At 37.3% G+C, this 18,269-nt stretch overlaps 1 protein-coding gene across 1 annotated transcript; it reads right to left on the bottom strand.

Annotated features, from left to right (window-relative positions):
• Positions 1-2,310: 2,310 nt before the first annotated feature.
• Positions 2,311-14,426, bottom strand: ZNF260 (zinc finger protein 260). The gene is made up of 3 exons (XM_036274688.1): positions 14,127-14,426; positions 11,694-11,844; positions 2,311-5,027 (listed from the first exon to the last, which is right to left on the bottom strand). The coding sequence occupies exon 3, from the start codon at positions 4,866-4,868 to the stop codon at positions 3,630-3,632; it is 1,239 nt and encodes a 412-aa protein (XP_036130581.1). The 5' UTR covers positions 4,869-5,027; positions 11,694-11,844; positions 14,127-14,426; the 3' UTR covers positions 2,311-3,629.
• Positions 14,427-18,269: the final 3,843 nt, after the last annotated feature.

Genomic DNA, 18,269 nt, shown 5'->3' with positions numbered 1-18,269 from the left:
AGAAATCCATCTGCAAGAAAATAATAATGAACCTCATTTTATAAGACATTAAATTCTACATGGATTAAATATTTACATATTAAGAAAACCAACTTGCAAGGCAACCTAAGAAATAATACATACAATCTAGAGATTAAAATCTTTTAATTTTATTTATCACTATTTATCCCCTCTATGCCCTCTTCCACCTCCACCCACTCCAAAAAATATCTTCCTAATTCATAAACTTAGAGAAAATTAATACATAATTTGATTACATAGAAACTTAAAATATTTTAATGGAGTCACTTTTAATAACAAAAATTAGACAAATTCCTAATATCTAATATATGAAGAGGTCTTCAAAGTTGAAAAAAAAAGATACATAATACTTCAGGAAAATGGGTTAACAATATCAAAATTTATGAAGCAAATCTAGGAGCAGGTGAGATTTATACTCATCAGACAAGCATGAATTTGAGTAATTTAATACCATCCATCTACTGCAGGACTAGATGTCTTTATTTTTTTTAAGTTTATTGGGGTGACATTGGTTAATAAAATTATATAGGTTTCAAGTGTACAATTATTTGATACATGATCTGTATCATGCATTGTGTGCCCACCCCCAAAGTCATATATTCGGTCACCATATATTTGACCCCCTTTACTACTCCCCTAATCCTCCTTCCCTCTGGTATAACCACCATACTGTTGTCTGTTCATTTGTTACTTTCACTTTTATACCCTACATGAGTGAAATTATAAGGTTCTTGACTTTTTGTCTGACTTTCGCTTAACAGATATTCTCAGATCCATCCATGTTGTCACAAATGGCAGTATTTCATCTTTTCTTATGGCTGAGTAGTATTCCATTGCATATATATATACATATTTTGTCTTTTTAAAATGGACATTATCTATTAAAATTTAAAATCAGTACACATCCTCCAATATATCTAGCAACTTCTTGTCTATAATCAACTCCCCAGCAAAAAACAAAAACAAAAACAAAACTAAATGTAAGGGCCAATTACAAGGGTGTTTACTCTGGTGCTTTGTGGTGGCAATAACTAGCAATAAGATGAATGAATAGGGAGATGCCTGAATAAATTTACAGTACACAATATCACAAATACTGTGCAGCAATTGTTCATCTTATATGTACAGTGTAATTATTCTTGTTCTGGGATCTTGGCACTGGCCACTTATAGGCAGCGACTACCTTTCGGTAGTCTTCTAGTTTGGCCTGACTTAAGAGTTCCTAGTTCTGGCGACTTCAAAGGTGCACAAGCACAAGGGCAAAACGCTTAAGGAATATGAGAGAATGTTTATTGAAGAATGAAATAGAAGAGAACTTGGATTCATTCAAGCTGCAGAAGGCCAGTGAAATCAATTAGCAAATATAGCAGGCTAACTTTAAAGTTGATAATTTTGTATGGGCCAAGAATGATGTTATAAATATCCAAATGGCCCTTGGCAGAAAAAAGGTTCCCCATCCCTGAACATGTATATTCTTTGGGTACATTACCTCAGAAAATCAACCATTGGTATTTATAATCTTATCTCAAGGCCAGCCTTCAAAAATGCTAATAACAAGAAGTGCAGTGCTATAGTTATATTAGGATCTTGTTATTTTGAGTTTAAAAGGAATTGACATATGTGAAATCAACCTAAGGTTCAAATGCCGCATACTCACTTTTATCACTATTAAGAAACAGCATTAACAGCTTTCTATATGTCAAGTTGTTGTGAAGAGGGATCAAATAACCCTTTCAAAAATTCTAAAAATAGACTTGCCGCAAATAAAATACTATTTAGATCTATTTCTCTTTCAGTACCATTTCCCCCACAAAAACAAATGGGGAGTGGAGATATTCATTGATTATGTCTGGCAGAATAGAGAAAAAATTAGTCTGAGTTTAAAATTGAGGCTAAAATGCAAGAGTGGATGTTTTACTCAGAGGCATCTTGAAAAATTTAAGCATAACATGGTTTCCTCATTTTAAAATGGTCTAATTCCCATTGCCAATACTAGTTATATGGGATATTAAAATTTCTGATAAATGTTTCAGTGAAAATGAATTATTTCTCTCTACCAGGTCTATGCACCTATCATTAAATATGATCCTTAAAGGTATGTGATTCAACCCATCTGTTGCAAAATCATGTAACTTCTGAACAGAAACCATGCAGTGATGTGTCATGTAAATTTAAATAAATGGATCTGTTAAGCTACCATCACAATTAAAATTTTTTTCATATTTCAAAGATATAATTTTAGAACTATTTTAAATAAAAAATTAGCATCTGATTGGGAATGTGAGTCCTTTTTAACATGTACTTCATGTACAGCTTCCCTATTCCTATCTCTATCTTTTTTAATTTTCAGAAGTTTAAAAGAAACAGCACAATAAAATAAAATAAACACGTATATTGCCACAACCCAGAATTAACTAACATTTTATTATGGTTACCTGGAAGTTTTCTTTTTAGTAGGAGATAGATATTTGGATACAAAACTGAAGTATCCTTTAACTACCATGCTTGATTCCATTTCCGTTCCACTACCTTTCTGGAGGCAACCACTTTTGGGAACTGAGTATGTATCTTTGCAACACATTCTTCAGTTTTACATCAAAATGTTCATCTATAACCAATGCTTAATACTGGTGTTGGTTAGTGGTGACTTAATTCAGAATCACACAGGTATAATATATTCATCACTTTCATTTTTCTTCACTCTACATGTTTTCCTTGTTAATATATTTAACTTGTACTTAACTACTAGAGAATATTCTACTGTGTGACTATATTATATTTTATGCAACCATTTCATAAGAGACACATATTTGTTCTCAATATTTTACTAATATAACTCATGCTCCAATGAACATAAAGGTACATGACTCCCTGGGTACATGTTATCAATATATACTCAAGAGTGAGTATATTGGAATTAATTTTAGAAATTCTTTCCTATTTCAAGGTTTTAAAAACATTCTCCTATACAATTCTTATGTTTCCCATTTTGCATTCTAGTCTTCAATATTACTGGATTTAATAATAAATATTTTAATGTATGACAGCAAATATCTAATATTTTTCCATATGAAGAATCAATTACCCTGAGACAATTTTTTTGACTCATGCAGGATTTCCCTACCAACTTGTGATACCACAGCTGTCAATTACTAATTCCTCATAAAGGCATGCATGTTTTAAGATACAATAGTCTGTCACAATCTGATACTTAATGACTGAATCAAGAGCAAGTAATTGATGGTTACGCATATACCAAAACATATAACACAAATGACAATTTTCTCTTAATTATAAATCTTTATACCTCTCATATTTTTGTTTTAATGCAACAGGTAGGCCTTCCAGAACCATAGTGATTGGTGTCCATGAGGATCTTTATTTCAATGAGAATTCTTCTAAGAAGGACAGCATTAACAATGTTCGTTATGTGGGTTCCGAAGGCATGTTTTCATAACACTATACTTTTTATTTAACATCTCAGTAAGTTTTGAATGCTGAAGGATTTTCCACATTCATGTCACTTTATTGTGAGATGGATTTTCTGATACACTACAAAGTATGAATTCTGTTGAAGGTTTTCTTATATTCAAGGCATTCATAGAACTTTAATGAGTATGGATTCTCTGGTGTCTAATGTGATGTGACTTCTGGCTGAAAGCTTTCCCACATTCAGTACACCGATAAGGCTTTTCTCCAGTATGGATTCTCATGTGTAGAGCAAGAGTTGAGAACTGAGAGAAGGCTTTCCCACATTCATTACATCCATAGGGCTTCTCACCTGTATGGCTTCTCATATGCACAGTAAGAGATGAGCTTTGACAGAAGGCTTTCCCACATATTTTACATTCATAAGGCTTATCACCTGTATGAATTCTCACATGTACAATAAGTGATGTAATTCGAGAGAAGGCTTTTCCACATTTATTACATTCATAGGGTTTCTCTCCTGTGTGAATATTGTGATGTTTAATGAGGTATTGCTTCTGCCTAAAGATTGTTCCACATTCATTACATTTATAGGGTTTCTCTCCAATATGAATTTTCTCATGCTCAGTGAGATTTGATTTGCCACTGAAGGCTTTCCCACACTCCTTACATATATAGGGTTTTTCTCCTGTATGACTTCTCTGGTGTCTAATGAGGCTTGATTTCTGAATGAAAGCTTTCCCACACCCTTTACATTCGTAAGGTTTCTCTCCAGTATGTATTCTTTGATGGATAATGAGGTTTTCCTTCTGGCTAAAGGCTTTTCCACACTCATTACATTTAAAGGGTTTCTTTCCACTATGAATATTCTGATGTTTAATGAGGTACTGTTTCTGGCTGAAGGCTCTTCCACATTGATTACATTCAAATGGTTTCTCCCCTGTATGAATTTTCTCATGCTCAGTGAGATAGGATTTGCCATTGAAGGCTTTCCCACATTCCTTACAGGCATACGATTTGTTTCCAGTATGATTTCTCTGGTGCTTAATAAGACCTGGCATCTGAATAGACACTCTCCCACATTCATAAGGTTTCTCTTCAGTATGATGTTTCTGATGAGACAGGAAGTTTCCTTTCTGGCTAAAGGCCTTTTCACATTTATTGCATTTATATGGTTTCTTTCCTGTATGACTTCTCAAATGTAGAGTAAGGGATGAGACTCGAGAGAATACTTTACCACATTCATGACATTCATGTGATTTCTCTCCTGTATGCATTTTCTTATGCTCTATGAGGTTTTGCTTCAGGCTAAAGGTTTTTCCACATTCATTACACTCACAAGGTTTCTCTCTAGCATGAATTTGATCATGTTGAAGGAGATCTGATTCAGTCTGAAGGCTCTTCAACATTGTTATCATGCAGGTATTTTCTTCAAGACTTCTTGAGTATCTCTTGACGAGTCACATAGATGAAAGGTTTTCCACATTCACTAAATTCACATGGTTTCTTTCCAGTATCAATTCTCGGGTATCTAACAAAGTTGAATTTCTGGTGGAAATCTTTTCGCACTGATTATCCTGAGAGTAGGCAAAACAGAATGAAATACAGCATTCTCATTATATTATTAGCGGATTTTTCTTAGCTTCTCTCTAAATAGAAACATATTTAAGAGATAGAAACATTAATAAGAACATAAACTGGCTGCCTCCTGCATGCCCCCCACTGGGGATTGGGCCCACAACCTGGGCATGTGCCTTGAATGGAAATGGAACCAGAGACCTCTTGGTGCATGGGATGCTGCTCAACCACTGAACCACACCGGCCGGGCAGAGAAAACATCTTTATGTGGCAGGTGACAGGATGAAAGGACAAACATAAAATTGGGAGAGCCTAGGGTGAAAGGATTAGAAAATGAAATGAACAGAAGTATCGTTAAAGAGGGTGTATGGTTAAGTAAGATACAGCTATGCACTGCACGTTTTGATCAATGATGGATTGCATATGTGACAGTGGACCCATAGGTTATCTATATAACCTAGGTGTCTAATGGGCTATGCCATGCAGGTTTGTGTAAGTACGCTCTATGATGTTCGCACAATGATGAAATCGCCTGAAGCATTTCTCAGAATTTATCTCCATCTTAAGTGGTGCATAACTATATTTATTTCCACCTCGTCATTCTACTCCATTAAATTGACAGTAAGGGGGTGAAAGGGAGCACATGTTCAAAACGAAAAGGTTGAGGAAACGTCAGGAGATGAAAAACTTTAGAAAATTTTGAAAAGGAAAAAAATAAAAGGCTGTAAATTAACTTTAGAACTCAGTGGCTTAAATAAAATGCCAGCAGGGGAGGATGACACCTAAAAGCAAGGTTATTTGTAATAAAGCTGTCAAGAGAAAGGCTATGTGAGTGAGAATGAAAGGTGAAGCTTAAATAAAATGATTATAAAAAGAGCAGTTGAACCTGACCGGTGTGGCTCAGGAGATTGAGCATCGTCCAATGGTCTGAGAGGTCCCAGTTCGATTCCCTGATCAGGGCACATGCTCAGGTTGCGACCTCGATCCCCAGTAGGGGGCATGCAGGAGCCAGCCAATCAATGTTCTCTCTCACATTGATGTTTGTCTCTTTTTAAAAAAAATCAATAAAAACATTAAAAAAAAAGAGCAATTGATGTGCCCAACTCTTCTAGCTAGAATGAAATAGGAATTTATTATCCAGACAAAGTATAATGGAGTCTCCAAATTTAGTAATGACAGGCAAAGTAGATGAGGGTACCAAACAGAAAAAAAGGGGATGAATAAGTTTATATACAGAAGAGGGTCCAATTCCTTTCTACTACCGAACTGCAGATAGTTGCCAAGTGTCATATGACAGAAATGTCTTTTCTTTTTTTTCTTTTGTCTTTTTTTTATCCTCACCCGAGGACATTTTTCCATTTTTTTGTTCAGATAGAGCGGGAGGGAGAGAGAGGAAGAGAGAGAGAGAGAAACATCGATGTGAAGGGACACATCGAGTGGCTGCCACCCGCACGACCAACCAGGGCCGGGGACAAACTGCAACCGAGGTACATGCCCTTAGCGGGAACCGAACCTGGGTCTCTCTGTACCGCAGGCCGATGCTCTAACCGCTGAGCCAAACCGGCCAGGGCCAGAAATGTCTTTTCTGAAAAAATTAGACCTTGAGAACACCTACAGATACTGACGTTTGGAATCACATAAAGGAAACTTCTAGATACTGACTTGATGCTATACAGTGAAGCCCACTATTTCACAAACCCCACTCATACACACAGAGATTACAATAATCTTTCTGGTCCTAATGTTTACCTTACTGTAAGTCTGAAGATCACAAAAATTTGATGAAAGCCCTAACATGAAAGGTAAATCAAAACAAAACAAAACAAAAAAACAAGGCAAGAAACAGAACATACACATACAAATAATACAATACTAGAATTAGTATCACAAAAACTAAGAGATTATATAGCAATGAAATATTAACAGAGTTCTGTTAAGAAGTGCTTTTGGAAATAATACGCTGTTGACCTTAAAAATTCAATAGATTCAGGAAAAAAGTTCCAGGAAATTTCCTAGAATAAAAAAAGGAAGAACAGATGAAGGAGGGGAGAAATGAACAAAAAAAGGGAACAATGACTGAAAAATTAATGTACTATTGGAGGACAAGAGTTTCAACATCTACTAAAGGAGTTCCAGAGAAAATATGAAGAAAAAAATAAATGCAGGAAGGTTCATGGCCCACATTTTTCTTTTCTTTTCTTTTTTTTATCCTCACCTGAGGACATTTTTCATTTATCTTCAGATAGAGCAGGAGGGGGAGAGGGAGGAAGAGAGAGAGAGAGAAACATCGATGTGAGAGAGAAACATCGACTGGTTGCCACCACACTACCCCAACTGGGGCTGGGGACAAACTGCAACTGGTGGGTATCTCTGGTCCACAGGCCGACGCTCTAACCACTGAGCAAAACTGGCCAGGGCATGACCCACATTTTTCATGATAACATGTTAATAATGTTTAAAATTAATTAAATAAAAAATAGGTACAATAGTCATATAAAATGTGAGAATAAACACCAGTAAACACAGTTAAATGAGTGTAAGAAGTTACCTCTGTAGTGTAGGAAACATGGGTGAGGAAAGATGGAGCAAGAATAGCTATAATCTGCCCTGGCCAGTTTGGCTCAGCGGTTAGAGCGTCGGCCTGCGGTCTGGAGAGACCCGGGTTCGGTTCCCGCTAAGGGCATGTACTTCGGTTGCAGTTTGTCCCCGGCCCTGGTTGGTCGTGCGGGTGGCAGCCACTCGATGTGTCCCTTCACGTCGATGTTTCTCTCTCTCTCTCCCTCTCACTCTATCTGTACAAAAAATGGAAAAATATCCTCGGGTGAGGATAAAAAAAAAAAGAATAGCTATAATCTTATTTGACCTTTAAAAATTTTAAAGCCTCTATTCATTATACCTATAGAGATGACTTTGATGACTTGAGCCTTTTAAAAAAATTGTACTTATGCCCTGGCCGGTTTGGCTCAGCGTCAGCCTGCGGTCCAGAGACCTGGGTTCAGTTCCAGCTAGGGGTGTGTACCTCGGATACGGTTTGTCCCAGGCCCTGGTTGGGTCGTGCGGGTGGCAACCACTCGATGTGTCCTTTTACGTCGATGTTTTTCTCTCTCTCTCTCTTCCTCTCCCTCCCTCCCACTCTATCTGAACAAAATATCAAAAAAAAAAAAGAAAAAATCCTCGGGTGAGGATAATAAAATAAAATAAAATAAAAATAAATAAATTGTACTTATTGGTCTTAGAGAGATGAAAACAGAGAGAGAGAGAGAGAGAAATATTGACTCCTTGCTCTACCTAGTTAGGCATTCATTGGTTGATTCTTGTCTGTGCCCCAACCAAGGATCATACCTGCAACCTCTGTGCATAAGGACAACATTCCAACCAACTGAGCTACCTAGCCAAGTCAACTTGAGCCTTTAACTTAAACCAATCTATAACTGTGAAATAACTATAGACAGTGCTCTTTTTATCTAGTTGCAACTGATTTTCACTTGGGCTAAAACGCAAAGCACACGTACACTTAATACAAAAAAAGAAAATAGGCCAGAAAACATCCATCTTTGCTTCTCTATCATACTGTAGTATTTTGATTACTGATAGCATCGTTTCTGGATACAAAAGCTGTTACTGCCATCAATTTCAGTTTTCACTTTATTTTTCTTCATTGATTATGCCTGATATACTGGCACCCGAGCTCTTATCTTATAAAGAGCCCTTTTTGTGGTCTCTCTCTGAATCCTTTCTTCTTTAATTGTTTTCCATCCTCTAGCTGGAAAATATAAACTTTATCCTGATCTATACCTCTCAAAATTTTATCCTCATTTTCTTTTTTTAAAAATATTTTTTCTTTAATGATTTTAGACAGAAAGGAAGAGTGAGGGATAGAGTGATAGAAACATCAATGAGAGAGAACATCAACTGGCTGCCTCCTGCATGCCCCCACTGGGGATTGGGCCCACAACCTGGGCATGTGCCTTGACCGGGAATCGAACCTGCGACCTCTTGGTGCATGGGTCAATGTTCAACCACTAAGCCACACCGGCTGGGCTATCCTCATTTTCTTATAAATCATTACAAAAATTGACCCTGCTGTCACTCATATCAATGCTACAATTTCCATAATTAGGAAAAACACTCATATAAGTGTTGAAACTATTAAAATAAAAGAAAAAAACGGTAAAACAGACTTTCCCAAAATTAAAAACTAATGCCTTTAAAAAAACACAATTAAGAAAACAAAAGGGAATGCCACTGACTGGGAGAAACTCATAAGGGGCTTGTATCCCAAATATATAGAACCCTTGAAACACAATAATAAAAAGATAAACAACCTAATTTTTAAAATGGGGAAAAGGATTAGAATACACATTCACAAAATAAGATATATGAATGGCCAATAAGCATATTTGAAAAGTTTATCTTTACTAGTAAACAGGAAAATGCATATTAATATCCCAATGAGATATACTACACACCCTTTAAAATAGCCAACGTTAAAAGAACTGCCAATCCAAGTATGATAGCGTGAAGCCACTTAACTAGCATAATTTTTGGTGGGAAAGAAAAATTGTACAGCCACTCTGGAAAACTATTTGAGAATATTTTATAAAGTTAAATATACATTTACTGTTCTACCCAGCAATCCCATTCCTAGGCCTTATTCATGAAAAATAAATACTACATATGTTCACAAAGATTAATATGTGAATATTCACAACAGAATTGTTCATAATAGTCAAAAATAAAATCCAAATGTCTATCAACTGGTGAATAGACAAATTATGTCCATACTATGAAATACTAATCAACAATAAAGAGATGAAATATTAAAATATACAACATGAATTAATCTCAAAATGTAAAATGAATCAAAGAAATTAAATGCAAAAGATTATGCACTGTATGACTATATTTATATTAAATTCTAGAAAAGGCAAAGCTATAGTGATATAAAGCAGATTAGCCTCAGGGATGGGGGAGGGGGTTTGGTTCAACTGCAAAAGGACCCAAAGAACTGATAATGGAACTGTTCTGTATCTTTTTTTTTTTATCCTCACCTGAGGACATTTTTCCATTTTTTGTTCAGATAGAGTGGGAGAGAGAGAAGGAGAAACATTGACGTGAAAGGGACACATCGAGTGGTTGCCACCCGCACGACCCAACCAGGGCCGGGGACAAACTGCAACCGAGGTACACGCCTTAGCGGGAACTGAACTCGGATCTCTCCGGACTGCAGGCCGACACTCTAACCGCTGAGCCAAACCAGCCAGGGCTATATCATATTTTTAAACAATGTATATCAGAACCCATAGAACACTTTTGAAAAAAAAGCTTATAGAAGAGTTAGCATTAATGTTTACATTATTTTTAAAAGAAGTAAAATAATAAAGTAAGCATTCAAATGAATTACAAAAAAGAAAACATAATAAAAACAGAAATATTAACAAAGATAAGAAAATAAATTAATATATTACAAAAAAATATGAAATAATAAATTCATGAGTTGATTCTTAGGAAAAAGCTAACAGAATAAAAACAAAATTATAAAAATAAAAAATGACTATTTGAAAATAATCATTTTAATAAGAAGAAAATAAGGTAGAGATTATTTTGCTCAAACCTATGCAAAAAAATTTAAAAACCTAGCAAATACAGCCTATGAAAACTGAAACCAGAAGACAAAAACTAAATAGAAAATAAACATAGGAAAACAATAGAAACAACTGTTAAGATGTTTCATCATCCCAAAGCCCAGAGCACAGATGGCTTAGCATGTGGATTTTACTAAACTTTTAACAAACTACGGTAATTTATTTAAAAATTTCCAACTGATTCTTTTTTTTTTATCCTCACCCGAGGACATTTTTCCATTCAGATAGAGTGGGAGGGGGAGAGAGGGAGAGAGAGAGAGAGAGAAACATCTATGTGAAAGGGATACATCGAGTGGCTGCCACCCACAGGACCCAACCAGGGCCGGGGACAAACTGCAACCGAGGTACATGCCCTTAGCGGGAATTGAACCCGGGTCCCTCTGGATTGCAGGCCAACGCTCTAACCGCTGAGCCAAACCGGCCAGGGCACAACTGATTCTTTAATTCATTAAATTTGCAAAAGCATGATATACAACAGATAGGGACTTAAGCTAAATTCCTAAGAAGCCAAAAGAAAACAAAAATTACATCTGCTTCGTAATTGAAACCCCTTGTACTTTTATAGGATTTACATCAACATCCTTCAGATATACTTATCACAAATGAATTTTCCATACTATAAAATGACAGTCCTGAACTGAACTAGGCAACATCATCTAAATACCAGGTAAAAAGGTCATTTTAATAGATTTATCTTATGGTTTAAAAAGTATTTTCAAAATATAAATCAAAATGCTCTAATGTCAAGGAAATTGCTTTTGTGCTGTAATCCCTAAATTGAGTAGTTACAATAAAGATCCTATGGCCTACAAAGTCCAAAATATTTACTATCTGGCTTTTTTACAGAAGTTTACTGACCCTTGCCCTAGAGTGGTGATTTCTTCCTCCAATACCTGATTGGAACTAAGGTATTGTTGTTCTAGCTCCAACCACAACTAAATAATAAAGAGACAACTTGCAAGAAATATGGATCCTTAAAGGAACACAAAGACCAAAGCTACCATGCAATTGACTACTCACCACATAACTGTTAGGTGACTGAGAAAGGAACCTGGAAGGTATTGTTGAGGGTCAAAGCAGTGTCCCAGATTGCAGGCTGAGCCTTGACGACTGTCAGAGGTTTTAAAGGATAAGGAAAGTGCAGCTCCTTGGGATGCACATGGAAGCTGACCTATGAATAAGGAAAATGTAATGATGACCCTTTGGCTTAAAAGCTGGAGTACACACATATATATGAGTCATAGATAAAAATATTTGTACTTTGCATCTCAGGCCAAATCAATCATACAATTTAAAGGCTGCACACATTTCAGAAATGGGACAGAGAAATTTTAATTCTAAAATTTAGGTTATACAGAAAATCGATGAGACTTGACTTGCCAGAGTTCTCCAGAATCACAACCCAGGTACTATTAAGTAGGTGTCATTTGTGGCCTTGCTCCTGATTGAACAATCATAGTTTTAAATATAATTTTCTCCTGTAACAACACTTTTCTCATAAATGTGAAGTCAAGAACCTTGAGTGATATGAATAAAATATAAAGGAAGTTGTGGGAGACTTTTTGCATGGCATCCATTTTGTTAAAATCTGCTCTGCCATCTCCTGCCCCAAGGCAGGATATCTCTGCATTCTGCATTCCTTTAAGTAACCATTTACTCAACCAGCCAGTCTTTGCTGACCTTTTGTTCCTTCTGTGGTATTTCCTGGAATTGCTTCCGGCAAAGTGGTGCTTGGCAACAGGTGCTTCCTGTTTTTCTTGCCCTATATATTGTGTGAATTTCCCCTGAAAAAAGGAGACTTGATCAGAACCCTGCCTTGTCCCTCCTCATCCTCACTCTAGAGTCCTTGTTGCTGACGGGTCAAGAAGTCATTTTGGTATTATTCATGTCTCAGAGTTCTTAAAATTTGGAATTAAAAAAATGGAATGCTATTGCTCAGAGAGTTCTTCAGGGTGAAAAAAGACGATCAAAGTTAGAAACCAGTAATACTAATAGTTAAAAGACAAACAGAAATATAAGTCACTAATGGAGTTGAGGCAGGGAGGGTTTGCTCCTTGATTTTGATTGGAATTATAAAAATGAGTAGTATCATGGAAGTCAAGGAAACATTCAAGAAAGAGGCAATGATAAACATCTAAACAGCAATTAAATGAACAAAGAAATCTAATTCCTCCACCCTGGGTAAAAATAGAAATATACAAAACACTAAAGCAAAAAATAGCTGCATCTCCCTCCCCAACAATTGTTTTATTTTCCTGTAAACCTCCAAAGTTTCTTCATTTACTCAAAAAATGGCATAGTATATTACACCAAACATTGTGTACCTTGCTTTCTTCACATAACAATACCACGTAGACTTTTAAAATCTATTTAAAATATGATATTTACTTCCCGTTGCTCATGTCTTCTTTAGGGTCTTTCATTAAAATTTAAAAACAATCTTAATATAGGCTTTAAACATATTTATCCCTAGGTGTTTTATCTGATTTGTTGCTTTTGTAAATAAAGTACATCTTTTCTAGAAATGATTTTTTTTTATATATCAAAGCTATTGTTTTTGTATTAAGTTTTTTGTACTCTGGTACTTTTAAAATGTTATTGAAAAATATGTTGTGTGATAAAACACTGAAAGAGTCTTTGTGTAGATGGATGAAAATTTGTTTCACTACATTTACAAAGGCCATTTGGTCTGGGCCAAATTAGGAGTCAGATTTTTCATGCTTATTTACAAACTAGTCAGACTCTGCACCAAAGACAGGACAGCTTGCTTCCTAATTCTGTGCTGTGTGCACAAGTGGAAATTACCTCTTAAAGCTATTCCTTAGTCCAGGGCTTCTCAAAGCAGCCTCATCAAAGTACCTTCAAAGAATTAAGAAAAGTAACTACGGGAGACTCCAGACACCCAATAAAAAGTTCTTTGGGAATCTTTCCTCTTAAAAAAAAAAAAAAAAATTAATGTTGATTTCGTTTCTACACCACAGCCAGCCTGCTTTTATGCAAAATCGCTTTAAAAATTACCTATCGCTCAATTGTTTAGCCTTTTCTTATCTTTCTGACAAAACGGATGCTCCAGAAAGATGCATTCTAATTACAATCATTATTTTAGAAATGGGAACAGTGAGGTTTAGCGGTTACTACCCCACAAAACTCACGTGCCATTCATCCGCGCAAACTTGGAACCACACGCTGTCTCACACGAGCTGTAACTCTACGACCCTCTCACACCCTCGGTCACCCACCCGCGAACTCGCCCCCGTTTCCTCTTGTACCCTTGCCCCTCCAGATATGCTTTGGCCACTTCACGTCACAGCAGGCAATCCTTCCCCTTCAGCCTTCCCGGTCAGGTCGCAGACACCGCGAACGCTCCTCTACCGCCTCCCAGCCAAATACTGAGCCCAGAAACGCGGGGCCCACAGCCAGATTCGCGCTCGGCCGAACCCAAACCAAACTCACCAGCAAACAAAGACTCCGATGGCGAGCCAGGAAGTCTGCGCCTGCGCTTCCGGGCTGGCCAGCACTCCCAGAGGTCTCCGGTGCTCCGCCAAGCCCGGGCTCAGCACCAGATGGATTCAGACGATGCGCCCGGTCTTCCACTGTTCTCACCGTGGACTACATTTCCCAGAAGTTTCAGTGGGTCGAGTCTCAGAACTCAGATAACACTGTGTTAACTCCGCCTCTGGGAGAGAGCAGTGGTGTGTGTGCCTTGGCGTGTAGAAGCTCAGTTCAAGCACGCTGGGCTGACTCCGTAGGAGCCACAGTACTAGGCTACGCCAGGCGCGCCAGAAGCCTCCAGTTGTGTGATATTTGGGGCCGGGTTCAAGCCCGGCACCACCTAGTTTATCGCGAGGGCTTCGCTGAACTACATTTCCCAGAGGGCGCAGCGCCTGCCGCTGGTACCCAACGGGAGGTGGAGTGTCCTGAGCAGAGCTGTGCTGGACCAGCGTACTGGTCCTTGAGAGGTTTGGGCTGGTCGCTGACGCGATTGGTCCTTGAGAGGTTTAGGCTGGTCGCTGATGCGATTGGTCCTTGAGAGGTTTGGGCTGGTCGCTGACGCGATTCCCGAGAGACTCAAGGCGAAAAGTACAAGGCGCGGGGACGGTGACTATAAAGTTTGTTTGAGCGGAACGGGCTGAAAAGGTGTGATTGTGAAAGTATGTGATTGTGTGTCCCAGTGGTGTGTTTGTGATTTTGACTGTGTACGCGGAGGCAAGGAGCTTTGATGTGGCTGTGAATCCCCACAGTATGACTGTTACAGATAAATCATTTGTGAAAAACTCAGTCAATATGGCAAATTTTATTGTTTTATTATTTTAAGAAATTGCCACAGCCTACCCAACCTTCAGCAACCACCCTGATCAGTGAGTAGTCATCAACATCAAGGCAAGACCCTTCACCAGCAAATAGATTATGACTCTTGAAAGCTCAGATGATGGTTAGCATTTTTAAGCAATAATGTTTTTTAAATTACGACATTGCATTGTTTTCTTAGATATAAAGTTTATTGCACACTTAGCCAACGGTATAGTGTAAACATTACTTTTATATGCAGTGGGAAACCAAAGTCATGCTTCATTGTGATACTGGCTTTATTGCAGTGGTCTGGAACCGAACCTGCAGTATCTCTGAGGTACACCTGTACTATCTCTAAGAATTGGCTATCCTGAGAGGCACATTCTCTTTGGAGTAAGCAAGGCCCCAGACATCAAATAATCAGAAATACATAAAATAAAAAGGCACTTATTTTATTAAGCAATATGCACTTAAGACTCCTCCATGTGTTTTGTGGCTTAATAGCTCATTTGTTTTTAATCACCGAATAATCCATTATATAGATGTATAACAGTTGTTTATCCATTTGTCAGTTTATTTTGTTCATTAGATTCCACACATAAGTGAGATCATGTGATACTTGTCTTTTTCTGTATTATTTCGCTTAGCATAATAATCTCTAGGTCCCTCCATGCTGTCTCAAAGGGTAAACGATCCCTTTTTTACAGCTGCATAATATTCCATTGTGTAAAGGTACCACTGCTTTATCCACTCATCTACTAATGGGCTCTTGGGCTGTTTCCAGATCTTAGCTATTGTGAATAGCACTGCTGTGAACATAGGGGTGCATAATTCTTTCTGATCAGTGTTTTAAGATTCTTAGGATATGTTCCTAGTGGTGGGATCATTGGGTCACATGGCAGTTAATTTTTTGAGGAAACTCCATACTGGTTGCACCAAGTCTGCATTCCCACCAGCAGTGTGCTAGGGTTCCTTTTTCTCCACATCCTTGCCAGCACTTGTCATTTGTTGATTTGTTGATGGTAGCCATTCTGGCAGGTGTGAGGTATACCTCATTGTCATTTTAATTTGCATCTCTCTGATGATTAGTGATGTTGAACATTTTTTCATATGTCTCTTGGCCATTTATAAGTACTCTTTGGAGAAATGTCTGTTCAGGTCCTCTGCCCATTTTTAAATTGGATTGTTTTTCTTTTGTTGAGTTGTGAATACTTTATATATTTTGGAAATTAACCCCTTATCAGATATATCAGTGGCAAATACGTTCTCCCATGTAGTGGGTTCCCTTTTCATTTCGATGCTGGTTTCTTTTGCTGTGCAGAGCTTTTTAGTTTGATGTAGTCACATTTGTTTATTTTTTCCTTTGTTTCTCTTGCCCTAGGTGATGTATCAGTGAAAATTCTGCTACCTGAGATGTTTAGATTTTGCTGGCTACATTTTCTTTCAGGATTTTTATGGTTGCACGACTTACATTTAAGTCTTTTATCCATTTTGAGTTTATCTTTGTGTATATTATAAGTTTGTGGTCTAGTTTCATTTTTTTGCATGTACCTGTCCAATGAAAACCATTGTTTCTTATATTTTATCTTGTGTGTTTAAAATGTTAGGCAAGAAGGTAAATGCAGTCTCTAGTATTTAGTATTAGCTAGAAATAGTGTTTCCACAGAGCTTTGAAGAGAGTTTCTCAAAAACATCACTGGGGCCCACCTTCTGTGGGACCAACTGGTTTTATTTATTTATTTATTTTATTCTGGTGATGGCTTTGCCTGCCTCATCCATTCTCACTCACTAGGCCCTGTGTTCTTGTCACATCCCTCACGACCCTCCAGAGCAACTTCCCTTCCTCCAGTAAAGTGATCACAACTGGCTTAGAAATGGAACACTCTGCTTACAACAAAGAAACATAACATATAAAAAAGAAATAAGAGTTATAACAAATTCTGAAAAACACTTTTGAGAATTGGTTAAGTTTTTAATAAATGAAGCTGATCTATTTATAGAGTTAGAGAAGAGAAATTTGAGGAGATTTAAAGAATGTTCACCCTCATGTGACTACAGAATTATAAAGTATAAAAGGACCAGAGAGGTAAAGAATGTCTTACTTTATTTAAGCCCATGCCAGCTCTGTCTTGGGAGGCAGTACTTTATAACAGTTAAGAACATCAGCTTTAGTGCCAGATTACTTAGGTAGAAAATATGCTTCTGACATTAATTGGCTGTGTAACCTGGGGAAAACTATCTAAATATTCTGTTTTAACAATCTCTTCTAAACACAATAATACAAGTAGCATTTATGTCATAAGGTTATTAAGTAATTAAATATTTCAATATATTAAAAATTCTTAGAACATGGCCTGGTACAAGGCAAGAACTATGTGAGTTGAAAAGAAAGCAAGTTGCCCTGGCTGGTTTGGCTCAGCGGTAGGCCTGCAGTCCAGAGAGACCTGGGTTCAGTACCCACTAAGGGCACAAATCTTGGTTGCAGTTTGTCCCCGGCCCTGGTTGGGTTGTGCGTGTGGGAGGCAGCCACTTAATGTGTCCCTTTCACATGTATGTTTTTCTCTCTCTCTCCCTCCCACTCTATCTGAACCAAAAAAAGAAAAAGAAAGTAATTTGCTTTCTACAACAATAAAAGGTCCTTGCCAGAATACTGACTTAATGTTAAATGCAAAGTTTTTTAACCACAAAGCAGGTATAAGACAATATTTGTGGCAGGCAGTGGATGTTAATTCTGTTTATCAGTCTAACAGCATATAAATTATAGATTCTTTTAATAATCATAACAATCAAGACAGTTTCTTAGCTGTTCTCCCAGAAGGTGGGTAAGAAAATAACATAAAACATTTATAGCAAGTCTGAGCTGAAACAGAATAGATATTTCAAAGGATATGCTGTATGTGTCCTATGAGTCAGACCAACTAGCTGGGTAGTAAGAAAATTAAGAAGTTATATGAAGGGACTGAGGAAGTATGGACATCATGAAGAATGATGAAGATGCTTAATGGAGGTGTCATCTCCAACACAATGCTTAATCCATTGCCTATGGAAATAACTACTTTCTTAAAAATGGCTTTTAAGATACTTTTTATATGTTTTTATTGATTTTTTAGAGAAAGAGGAAGGGAGAGAGAGAATTATTGATGTGAGAAAAAAACACTGATCGCTGCCTCTTGCACACACCCCCACTGGGATAGAGCCTGCAAGATAGCTGATTATCAACTGATATTTTATAGAGCATATTCTAAATTATGTGAAACACATAAATTTACCCAGTGAGACCAAGTTGCTGTAGTTTTCCATCACTTC

Source organism: Molossus molossus, unplaced genomic scaffold (genome assembly GCF_014108415.1).
Source record: "Molossus molossus isolate mMolMol1 unplaced genomic scaffold, mMolMol1.p scaffold_m16_p_21, whole genome shotgun sequence".
Lineage (NCBI taxonomy): Eukaryota > Metazoa > Chordata > Mammalia > Chiroptera > Molossidae > Molossus > Molossus molossus.
Note: the sequence above shows the minus strand (reverse complement) of the source record. Positions and strands in the feature narration are given on the sequence as shown.

Coding starts and splice junctions, on each gene's coding strand:
- ZNF260 (XM_036274688.1), bottom strand. CDS start 4,868: ATGATAACAATGTTGAAGAGCCTTCAGACTGAATCAGATCTCCTTCAA.